General features: G+C 41.5%; 1 protein-coding gene across 2 annotated transcripts in view; it reads right to left on the bottom strand.

The window, feature by feature from the left end:
• LOC146376742 (protein unc-13 homolog B-like) overlaps window positions 1-12,656 on the bottom strand; it is a 183,200-nt gene that overhangs the window by 46,490 nt on the left and 124,054 nt on the right. For both annotated transcript variants that reach the window (XM_084945721.1, XM_084945720.1), the window contains exons 4-8: window positions 10,446-10,587; window positions 9,083-9,252; window positions 8,818-8,933; window positions 7,538-7,701; window positions 5,267-5,417 (exon numbers count right to left, since the gene is read on the bottom strand). In XM_084945721.1, the coding sequence (XP_084801847.1) occupies window positions 5,267-5,417; window positions 7,538-7,701; window positions 8,818-8,933; window positions 9,083-9,252; window positions 10,446-10,587 (743 nt within the window). The remainder of the gene's footprint in view (window positions 1-5,266; window positions 5,418-7,537; window positions 7,702-8,817; window positions 8,934-9,082; window positions 9,253-10,445; window positions 10,588-12,656) is intronic.

Here is a 12,656-nt window from a genome sequence, read left to right as displayed (position 1 = left end):
GTTTTTAAAGTTCACAAACATCGCCCTGTTTATGTTTACTAAATAAAATGAAATATTAATAACGTTTGTTTTTGTCTGACCCATGAAATGGATACTTAACAGTAGTTCTTCCAGGAAAACTGCTGTTATATAGACTGTTGTATTTTAAGCCCATTTCTAACACACTTTGCTGACATCTACCTTCACAGTGCCTCTGCTCCCACTCACATCCAGCCACACTGAGGGTCTAAAATGCCCCAAAATGACTCAGAAAAATCAGCTCCCCCCCATGAAAGAACCACTTCAGAGGAGCGAATGTAAGTTTTGCCATTATCCAGTAAATTTGCAGATAAAACATTTTACACTCAGCTTACATGAACCTATTCAATTTCCCGTGACCTACTCCACTGCAAAAGTGCTTTTAAAGAGCAGGAATTGCTCATCAAGTTTGCTGCTGCTCCTTAGAGTTTCTTTTTTTCTGATTAAATTACTTGTCAAACAAGATATTCACAGCATCTTCAACTTTACGGGCTGACGGCCGACGAGATCCCAGATCTGTATAACAGCTTGGGGGGCAAAGCCAAACAGGAGCACACTGTAGATGCTCAGTAATTGTTCCCCAGGAAAGTTGGTCTATGTGAAAGCGAGCAAACAAAAACTCCAGCGAATCCTGTTCCCATTGACAGAATGTACAGCTTCACCCGCAAGAAACAGGTGGGAGGTGTGAGGCACCAGCATGTCTGTAGATATTTGTTCCAGTCTAACACACACACACACACACACACACACACACACACACACACACACACACACACACACACACACACACACACACACACACACACACACACACACACACACACACTCAAGGGCACAGCCACACACCTGCTCTTCTCAACAATGGCATTAAAACTATCAGCTGATGACATGATTTCAGACATGAATTACGGCAGAAGACGGGAGGAACCGATCAATACGATGGTATCTGTTTCCAGACGGAAGCAGTGTCAGGTAGAGAAAATAGGAAAGAGAAGATGGAGACGACGACGTCTGGCCCGTGGATTATGTTTCAAAGATGACAGCGAACGGGTCTGAGGGGGTCTGACATCGTGTAGTTCCCAGAGCACTTCCTCCTTTTTGCTTTCTTTGTATCGAATGGAAAGGCTCAAGTGAAGTCGTACAAATCAGAAAAGCACCTCATTGCCATGGCAACAGGTGCTTTTTGGACTGGCTAAACATTCAAGGCAATAAATAAATAAAGCAATAAAATCCCAGGAAACGGAAGGTGGAGGTAAATAATGCCTAGGTTTTCAGAGTGCTGCGTATCTTAGAGGAAGCACAGCAGCACTGCAGAGGGCAGAAACACAAAAAAAGCTCCAGCAAATGAAAAGAGGGCAAAAGACACGAGTGTCACCGAGCAGATGGTTTATAAAGAGAAAACAAACAAACAAAAGAAAGTTAGTGGTGATTGTGGTTCAGTGTAAAACTACAAAAAAAGAAAGAAAATAAATGAACAGAGATCAAGTCGATGCAAATAATTAAACACAGTGACTCAATGATTTGAAGAAGATGTGACTCATTAATAAATGCATCTCTATCCTTTAAATATATATTATAAATCTAGATATACTAACCATAACTGGATATTCAGCAGTGACTTTGGAAACATGATGGGGCGAAAGCATCGTTCATTCAAGGCAAAGGTCACCAGCATGTCACGATCCCGGGTCATGTGACCCAGTGTTTTGAGTTTTAATATATTTTGATGTTGATGGTTTATGTTTAAGTTCATTAGTTTATCTGCGCTCATTTCTATTACGCTTTGCCGTCGTGGTTCATTGTTTCTTAGACCCCTTTTTGTTGTCACCCCGTGTTTACGTTTCCTATGTTTATTCTAATCAGCTGTTTCTCCATGTGTTTCCTGCTCACCTCCTGTGTGTGTTTTCACTCATTCCTCGTCTCTGTTATTCTGCTATGCTCATGGCATGTTTTCCAGGATTTTCATGTACTTTTGCCAAGTCTTCACAGTTCGGGTTTTTCATGTTCACGCTCAGGGTTTTTTTATGTTTAGCATTAGTTCACCCAGTTTAGACTCGTTTTTAGTTTTGCCTTTGCCCCTTGTTTTGTACAGCTGAAACCAGCCTAATAAATGGCTCACTTTCAGTTAATATTAAGTTTGTTTCCGCGCTTTGTTTTGTCTGCATTTGGGTCCTTTATTCTCCACTCCACACAGTCACTGTCACACAGCAGGAATCCAACCAGGGGGCAGTGAGATGCCCAGTGCTTTGGGCATACATGAACAGGACAGTTACTACTAGTAGTAATAAAAATCAGAAATGAACCAGAAATGCGGGTAAAGTCCAAGACCACCTCCTCCATTTACTTGAGAAGATCAAGACCCATTTTTCTTAACCCCCCCTTTTCATTTGATATGTACTTGGAGATGTAGACTTAATTTGAAGCTTGGAATGGCAAAAAAACCTATTAAATCTCGGAGGTCCTGTCTCAGCTTAGAAAAAAAAAAAAACTCATCCAAATCCATCCACACAAACCATTTGGAGTCAAAGAAATGAACCAATTACACGCAGCCACTTTGGCTGAAGTAAGAATGGTCACTAAAACACCTTTTATTCCCCAATGAGAAGGAAGCTGCAATTATATCAGCTTCAACCAGCTATTTTTGGAAAACTGAACACTGTATGTGCTCAGTCTCATAAGTAAAGCAGAATTTGATATGATGACATATGTGCTTTACATTTGTGGTTGTCATATCAGTTTATTTGTGCTTCCTGTTCAGTAGCTTTAATGCCTTGTTAAATCTTTTTAAAGAAATTTTGCAACCACCTGCAATGAAGTCGCCTTATTTAAGCACTTTGATGAATTTAGATGAGTTAAATTAAGAACTTTCATATTTATGTACGAAGCGAATATTTTAATAGCAAAACATTCATTAGTGTGAGTTGCAGAGACTCGACTGAATATTCCATGCACAAATTCAAACTTTAATATTTCGCCACTGTGCATTAATTACTGTCAAGTCCTTCAAATATTACTGACGCCCTCTGTCATCAAACAGGGAAAGAAAACAGCCTAATGAAACATTCTTTATTTGATACCCACACAGAAAACGAGTCAATTTAGTGAAATTAAATTAGATAAGTAAACTTATCCAGGCTGGCAGCTCAGAAATAGACCTGCAACGCCGTGGCCCACAGTGAGAGCAGGTCTGTCTGCTTCCCCGGACCCTTTAAAGTAGGAGCACTCAGCCTGAGGATGCCCGTATATCGTTAGCGCCCAAGCGTGACCAGTAGGAGATTCGCTATTGGCAACCATCCCAGGAGTCATTAAGCTCGGCCTCTAACTGTCATTGTCCCCCTGCCTGTGGCTCCTCTGGGGTCCACGAGCCAAATTTGTGCCACCTCAAAGTTCAGAGCCATTCCAAAGGTCCAACAGCGATATGACATTACCTTTTAATGGGGCAGATTATTAGCAGAATAGAGATAAACCTGCTGGGTTTGTACGGCCGCTCTCATGGATACCTACGTGAAATAGACTGTAAGGCTTCAGGCGTTACCTGGGTCACCTTCTGTGAGAAGACTTTGCTCACTTTAGGTCAAACTGTAGCTTTAAAGCTACATCATCAAATACCATCTTAAAAGATTAAACTGCAGTCAAGATTCTCTAAAATTCGGTTCTTTTGTTGGTTTTGTATCTTCTTTGCTCTTTTTGGTGAATATGGTTTTCTTTTTACTCCTAAAATGTTATTTTCCAGTCGAGCTCACTGAGCTCCTGCACAAGAGTTTGCAGAGAGAGAGTTCGTTTCAAAGTCGATGCCAACACAGCAACTACAGCCGGTGTTGATCTAAATAATCCTGATCATGATATGTATGTGGAAAAAGAAGCACACTGTGCACGTGATGTGGTGGGAATTACTGGAATAACCACACTGGCACTTTTGTTGGTGGCTATGCAATTACTTTAACTAATTTTCCAAGGCATGTTTAACCAAAGTGTTTGCTTTTATTCAAGGAAATCAACACTTAAAATAATAATAATTATTATTATTACCAAGAAACTGGAGTTAAAGTGATGGCATTGAGCAAGGATGAAAGGGCACTGATTTTATGGTTATGTAATACATTTGGCACATGCATTAGTAAATAAATGGTTTCAAATATTCTGCTGAAGCCTTGTGCAGAAAATTTGCTTTGAAGAGCAATAACAGAACCAGCCGCCATTTCTGAATTTGTTTGAGTGACAACAGTGATCCGTCCACTGCTCCTGAGGGAGAAGCTACAGTACAGGACATTTCAAAGATGTTGACAAACAGGCCACAGTGCTTGAGACTGAGCAGTGGTCTGACTGACTTGGTGATGTGCAGTACCGGAGCCCCTCGGGGGACTGCGCTGTCTCTACTCTCTACTTTGACCACAACTTCAGGTCAAACCACCTAGAGTGGTCGGACGTATTAGTGATGTGCAGGAGGAAGAGGTTGATTTGACTGACTGATCTGCTTCCAGACACCAGAGAGATGGATGTTGACCTCAGAAGGAAGAGGATGGCTACATGTCTTGTGTCTACCCTGTGACAGGATGCTGATGTGATGGAGTACACAAACAACCTGGGCATCGACATTGACAACAGGCTGAACTGAAAGACCACAGAGGTGTTGTGTGTCTGTGCAGTGCAGCAAGATGTTGGAGGTTTTTTAACAGACCACAGCGCTGTTGCATCTAGAGCTGTGGTCTGCTGGGGCAGCATCATCAGCTGGTGACACCAACAGACTGAATAAAGTAATTGGGAACACTGGCTCTGTGACTGGCACACGTCTGAAGCTTCTTGGATAATCCTCACTGCCTTCTGCAACACTTACTGGACAGTCAGCAGAGCATCTTGTCTAACAGACTGATTCAGCTCCACTACCACAAGGACAGACAGAAATAATACTCGAGCTCCATTATTATGTAACTTTTTGAAGAGAAACAGCTAACAAAGAGAAAACGAGCCAACGACTGCTACCCAATATTTGACACTTAGAATTACAAACGTCTCATCTCAGCCTTCAGCTTCATTCACTCTAAGCCTTTATTCTGAGTCATAGTGTGTGTGTTTAATCAGCTTGCCTCTCATTGAAGCTCTTGACAGTTAATACATCATGTTAATAAACTATTTCTTTAGTCTTTTTTAGTTTAGCATGAGAATTACTGCAGTTTTACCACGTCCCAAAATGTTCTCACTGGATGATAAACTTTACATTTATATTTTATTGTGATGGGTGTTCACTTACCCCGAAGTTGGAGGCTGCAAATCTGGCTGGAGCAGAGACATTGGTGGAGGCGGTGGGGTGGGCGTAGAAGGCATTGATGTTGGCCAGCAGGGTGCTCATCACTGCCGGCACCCCTGACAGCATGTACTTAGAGGACAGGCAAGAGAATTGGCTGAGGAGGAGAAGAAATGTGGGGAGAAAGGAAGGTTGAGGATATAAATGCAGTTAGCAGGTTAAAAAAAAGGCAGAAGTGGTTATGGAGAGGCGGGAAGGAAGGTGGGTAAGCAATTAGGATAAGACAGGTGAGGACAGAGGGTAAGAAGGTCGAGAATGAGACATAAAGAGGCCAGAGGGGGAATCAGTGGAAGGAGGAGGAGGATATAAATTACGGAGAAAAGGGAGAGAGTAATTGAAGTGGACGCAGGAAGGCAGGAAGGAAATAGCGAAACATAATGAGAAGGTGAAAAACAAAAGACACAAAGAGAGACGGACGGGAAATGATCAAAAAATTAAGTCAATGAAGATGAAGAAAGAAGGAAACTTCTTGTGTGGACCCGAAATTAATATTGCCAATGATGATTTAACATTTGGGGGGGGGGGAGTTAAACAGTATTTCCCTCTGAAGACCCCAAAATAAGCTAAAGGAAACTGGATATGGATGGACCAAATGGATTTGAGTTGGGTGCAAACATACCCTGGGTGTAGAATAAAATCTGAAATGTGCAACCATTTTTCTGTCCCCATAGCTACATTTGAATCAGTTTTGGTCCACTTGGTTTTGGCTGTGGTCTAAATATCTTAGCAACAATGTAGCAAACACAGAATGACACAAAACAGGAAAGCTGATGCTGAAGGCAGCCGGTTTTAACGGAGGCTGGAGAATGGGAACTCCTTTATTCACTCTAAAGACTGGCCCCTGTATCCACGCGTCACAAGATGATCTCATATTCTTTGTGTTGTCATTTTGAATCCACAAAAGATGTGGAGTCATACGAGGGGGTGGAGAGGTTTCAGAAAGCCACTGAACTGAAAAGATGCATGCAGCTACAGCAAAAAACAGTCTTTGAGCCAAATCTCAAAGTGATGAAACCAGGTTTCACTGTCGCAGAGGAAATAGCTCATTCAGTGGAAGATGCTGCAAAAAGAATATGAGTATTTGCGAGTGGTAGCTTTTTCTGAGAAGCTGAGGCTGTAAAGAGCAGAGAAACTACATGATAAAAACAAACTTCCTCACACAGAAAGCAGACACTACACTGAGTTGTCTGTGACAGACTATGTGCAAGGAAAAATAATATATTACATTTAATTAAATAGCCAGTTGTAAGGTAACTGTGCGGCAACCTTCACGTAAAACGTAATCAGAAAGCATTTTTTCAGTTGACTAACATGATGACTTTTTATGTGTTAAGTGGAGCATAATGTTTGTGAACAAGCTTTTAGGGAAATTGACATTTAATTTCTTTTTACTGAAATAAAACATCTCAGAAGCTACAAGTGTCTGGCCCCTGATGTCATCGATGTTTCCCAGTGTGGAAGTTTGAAGCGGAGCCCTAAGAGGTTCACTTTTGCTTCTAAATTGCTTCTAAACTTATCCACAAAATTATAAATTGTTTGGTACAAACAAACACACACGTACCATTTAGAGTGTGTGAAATGTTAGACAGGGTCCTAAAAACAGGTGAATAAATTAATTTCCTCATCGGTGAAGGAGCTGTTCGGTTCACCGAGTTCTTAGTGAGACTTCTATAATGGCTACAGTGTTCTTGTATATTCCAATCACCACTTTCATTTGGCTGTGTCATTGAACGGCTCATATCCACATTTCCGCTGGGACAGAGTCTGGCCCATTTCTGCTTACAGCTTCACTTCACTCAATATTTCCCCACATGATTGCGTTATGTGATTGCGCTCCTTTTCCCAGCACACAGAACCAACACACGTCCCTTTAAGCCCAAATTCTGACATTATTAATGCAATTAAACCAGTATGTGTGTATGAATACTTGCTGAGTGCTTCTGTGCCCCTGCCTGCAATGATCCAACCAAACAGCAGGGAAATCTCTGAGGTGAGGGGTCATCTTTTCTCATTAGGTGAGATAAACTAATTTGCATGTTGTTTATAGTTCATGACATTAATGCCTCCCATCACATTAACATGCAGGAAACACACAGGTCCACAAATAATACCAACGAGCACACTAATATAAAGCCCCTCCTGATACATCTACCTCACATCGCAGCCTGTTGGATGGACTGTAGTCAAGTGTTCGGTAAGTGTGCAAGCAGAGCTTACGTCATGGCCTGGAAGATGGACTCAATGCCGTAACGCATCGCAAACTCATCCACAATTTCCTGTTGCACTTCATCAAAGTAAACCTTCCACGCGTCGTCTCCCTGAGCAGCTGGGATCTTCACCACGCCACCTCCCTCGACATCCGTCGTAAAGTGAAACATATTCTAGAGAGAGGATTTAAAAAAATTTTAAATTTAAAAATGTAACTGTAATTATTAACCACGTGAAACAACTTTGTTTATTTTATTGAGGAATCTGTTTTGTGTTAGCAAACAGACTCAGACGTGTGTCTACTGATCCTCAAAAAGTATTTATGAATATTTCCATTTCAAACAGAAATCCCAAAGAGGTGTGAAAAATGTTCCAAGACTTTTCGCATAACCAAAAACAATCAAAAGTCTTTCCTTCAGTGCCCTCCTCTCACCTGGAATCTGAAGGTGATCGGTCTTTCTCGGTTGCTGGCCCTAAGCTGTTTGGTTGTTTCTGTAGTTATGTTTCAGTAAGAATGGAGTAAAAATGGCATCAGTGGTTTATCAGTGATTGCACAGATATTTTTCTGATTGGCCAACTGATTGGCCAGAGGTTGAGTGTGCAGCTCCCTCAGCCTCTGGGTTACTGGTGGGAGGCAACCTGCTTCCAAACAATCCAATCTGCCATCTGATCAATAAATGCAAACAGATCACACAGACTGACTGCCATGAGCCTCTTTACAATAGGAGACGTGACTCAGCTGGTTATATTCTGGTTGTATTCATATAAAAACAAGGTCACCGAGCGCCCGTGCCATTGTGCAGTTACACTGCGTCTCTATTTGTGGAGAAACTTCAGTTTCAAACCTGTGAGGTTCTGGCTGGACTCTAAATGTAAGTAGGTAATTTGAATTTCTGTTTAATTCAATCTGATTTAATTTCTCTGTGTACACAGCACTGATTTATCACAGCTGACTGCTGTATTGTCACACACAGACTGCATGTAATTGTCAACCTGACCCCGTTCAATTGTAAACAGACTTATCGCACACGACCATAATCGTTGTGCTCGTGCCGTGGTCTCCAATCGCTGTTCTCTCTAGTGTGACTGCAGCATCCCGTTTATTCATGCACCTCTTTTATAATTTCATCTCATTGTTTTTATACTATTTTACCTACTGAATCAATTTTTATGTGGTAAATTGTGAAAGCTGTTCTTTTTTGATAGCTTCATCTGAATAGAAACTATAGTATAGCAAACTGTTTAACAAATACAGTCAGTGTCCCCACGACATGTTTGATGTCCTTTACCTCATGAAGGCACATGTACTGCCCGTGGTAGGGCGCCACCTTCTCCTCTCCCTCAATCTCCACGCTGATCTGAAGACGGATGGCACCAGACACCGCCGACTTGTCTGTCCTCTTTTCTGTAAGTAGAGAAAAACACAGACACAATTACTCTGAAGTGAAACATCACTCAGAGTTAAATTTGAGACACTCTTTAGGTCTTAGATGACAAACAAACACTCTGAGACATTTATTCCCATAATCCTCTGAGTTCTGAGTGACTACATACCCAGGGTATACCACACGTCCATCTCTCCACTGAGCGTTCGGACCTCAATGATGCTCTGTCCCAGGAAGTCGTCCGACTCCCTCTTCAGACGCTGCTTCACTCGCGACTTGATGTCATCGTCCTCGTCCCAAACCCGCAGCTTGATCCGATCTGATGAGTTGTGGCACTCGCTGTGCAGACAGGGAACAGGTGGGTGGGCTGTTGTTTTAACACATGTGGCAGCACGCAGCTGAGGTGAGGCATATGCAAGCCCAGAGCAAATAAACATATGTTTGAAATGATTTAAGAACCATATGCTTTATCACTCTGCAGCCAGCAGCTCCTGACTCATTAATTTGAAGAAATAAAAAAAGGTTTCGTCTTGGCTATATTTGTAAATAAAAAAAAATAGATGTCCTAACCAAAAGCTGAAATATAGCTTGAAGAAGACAGAATATATAATTAAAATCAATTTGAAGTGCATGTGACGCAACTTTACATCGTGCATATTTTAAATCTCCAAATCTCTCTTCTTATGTGTTTTATCTGTACTGAGAAGAGTTTTAAACTTCTTAACTGCTCTAAAATTAATATAAATATACAAAGTGACAGGGCTACCAATGTTGCACCAGACAATAAAAGCTAATAAGACGCATTAGTGCACACTGGTCTGCAGCTGTTCAAATATTCCTTATTTATTAATCAGATTATATAATAAAGTCAATGAAAACCAAAGGAGGGCATACAAAATTCTCTCAAACAGAACATTCAACCCACTGACAGGTGGCGTGCTTAACATGACTGCTGCCTTTAAAAGTTGGATTTTCCTGTGAAACTTTGGTCTAGACATTGACGTGGGTGTTACTTTGAAACGTACCGCCCACCATTGCTGCGGCACAATCACACACCTCACATGTCAGGTCTCCCTCATGGAAACAATGTTAGACCACAATATAAAAACTTGATGAAAACCCAGGCATTAATCTTCCCATATTCCGATATGATCCCAAGGCCACAACCCATTGGACCCAAAGGAACCACAGATACTGATACTACCGCTGTATATGCATTTTGCTATTTCTAAGTCCTACACACCTTTACATCTGTTCGACTGGGCTCCATGTACTTAAAAAAGATGATGTGATCAGGAACAACACAGCAAAGATGATCACGAGGAATACTCTGTGCAAACCCACACAGTGTTGAAAAGACCTTTAACAAACCAAGTGAAATCATCTGTGTGGGTTTCCTATGGATGTGCGGGACCTTCAAGAAAACGATTACAAATCATCTTCTTGCACAGCAGGGTCACCGTGACAGAGGCACACAGCTTTCAGCTCCAACTACATTTTAAACCTGGAGGAAAACAGCAACTTGCACTTACAAGCTGAACTTTTCCTCCCAGACTGGGTTCAGGTTGCCGTAGATTGTCTTTGTTCTCTTCTTGGTTTTACCCACTTGGATGGTCACATAAGGATCACTGGAACCTGTCCTGTCCTTGGCCTGGAGACCCTGGGCACTGACGACTGACACACACACACACACACACACAAGCAGAGAAAATGACTATGAAAATTGCATAAGAACAACAAACACCTACTCCCTACCATCATCTTTCTGTTTCTCATTCACATACACATCGAAACACACAATATCACCCACACAGTTATGCAAAGCCTCGTAACACAATACTCGTGACTCACAGGCAGATGTTGGGTAACATTTTTTACTAAATATCTTAAATAACCGCGAGGTTCTGTGCAATAAGTGGTGAAAGTAGGCTTTAAAAAACCCTGAGGCTATGATGCGGTCCCACTGTTGCACTAGAGCGCAGTGAAGCCTGTAGTGTCAGCAGCACATGGCATGCAATCTTTTTTATCTCCTTTTTGCACATTGCATTCTGTATGCTGTATCTGTCCCTTACTCTCCTAAAACAACCAAGCAATAAATGAAAAGCCGTTTCTGTGACACCTGGCTCTGTTTGGCTTCTCTCCAGTCAGCTGGCACAAAACTTTTTGATAGATGGATGATCTGAATTGTGTCTGGAGACATTTATCAACAACGGAAGGTCAACAGGTACCAAGGAGGGACAACTTCATTTCTGCCATCCCTCACTGTCACTTTAATCCAGGTGAGAAGGCAAGCGGGATTTCTGCAGCACATACTAATGAGGGGAACTATTCATAGCTGCAGACTGTAACTAGAGCTGAAGCCTGAGGACAAATGAACTAAGCAACATGCACGCACATTTTCTAGGACCGAGAGGAAGGTTATTGACAGAAATTCGACATGCAGGGTGAGCTCAGGGTGAGTCTCATCATTCAGAATGTAGCAAATGATGCCGATTGCACGACCTGTGTGTGTCCGAGGCCATAAATAGCTGTTGCTTAACAGCAAACACTGACTGTAGTTAAAGAGTGTGACATGTTTTCTGTGTCTAATATTTGAAAAAAGCCAGTTCGTGCATGCACGAACATCAGATTGACAGATTATTGGGGTATGAAATGTAAACAGGTGATCACATCCGTTTTTAATTTTAAAAATAGAAAAAAGAATAACACATTTATGCCATTTATGAATATCTACACTCAACCATTTTATTAGGTACACCTGTTAGAGTGCTTGTTAATGCAAATGTTCAAATAGAGCAATCACATGGCAGCAATTCCATTCATGCAGGCATGCAGACATAATCAAGATGAGCTGCTGAAGTTCAAACTGAGCATCAGAATGAGTAAGAAAGGTGATTTAAGGGACTTGGATGGTTGTTAGTTGTGGACAGGCTGGTCTGAGGATTTCACAAACTGCTGATCTGCTGGGATTTTCCTGCACAGCCATCTCTACAGTTTACAGAGAATGGCCTGAAAAACTAAAATCATCCCGCGAGCAGCAGTTCAGCAGAAGAAAATGCATTGTTGATGCCAGATTCACCAAAAAAGCTGGGATGCTGAGTAAATTATAATTCAAAACAGAATGCAATCTTTGACAATCGCATACCCATATTTTATTTATAATAGAACATAAAAAACAAATAAAATATTTGAGCTTAGAAAATGTACCATTTTAAGAATAAAAGACAAAAAGGGTCATTTTAAATTTGAGGGCAGCAACACGTCTCCAAAAAGTTGGGATGGAGCAACAAATGTCTGGAAAAGTAAATGGTGCTAAAAATGACAATCAGGTTAATTGGTGACAGGTCATTGACCTGTCTGTGTATAAAAAGAGAGGCAGAGTTTTTCAGAAGTAAAGATGGGCAGACGTTCACCACACTGCAAAGAATGATGTTAAAAATTGTGGAACAAATTCAGAATGATGTAAATCCCATTATTAGTGCCTAATAACCCTGAAAGAGTCTGAGAAACTTGAAAAATCTCTGCATAACGGGCAAAGCCTTTTAACTGCATTCACATGCATCGCTCCGTGGGCTCAGGAGGTTTTAGCTCAACATATGCTCCCAGCCAGATGACTTTCTCCTGCTTCTCTCCAGGGAAGGTTTTGTGTATTTCAGCAAGACAACAACAGCACGGCTTCACAGTAGAAGAGTCTGCGTGCTGAACATTTGCATCATCGCGAAACTAAAACTACAGCAAAGAAG

This window comes from Perissodus microlepis, chromosome 12, assembly GCF_051167445.1.
Source record: "Perissodus microlepis isolate ML-2025 ecotype Zambia chromosome 12, ASM5116744v1, whole genome shotgun sequence".
In the NCBI taxonomy this organism is placed as follows: Eukaryota; Metazoa; Chordata; class Actinopteri; order Cichliformes; family Cichlidae; genus Perissodus; species Perissodus microlepis.
The sequence above is the reverse complement of the archived record's forward strand: the minus strand, read 5'-3'. Positions and strand labels throughout refer to the sequence as shown.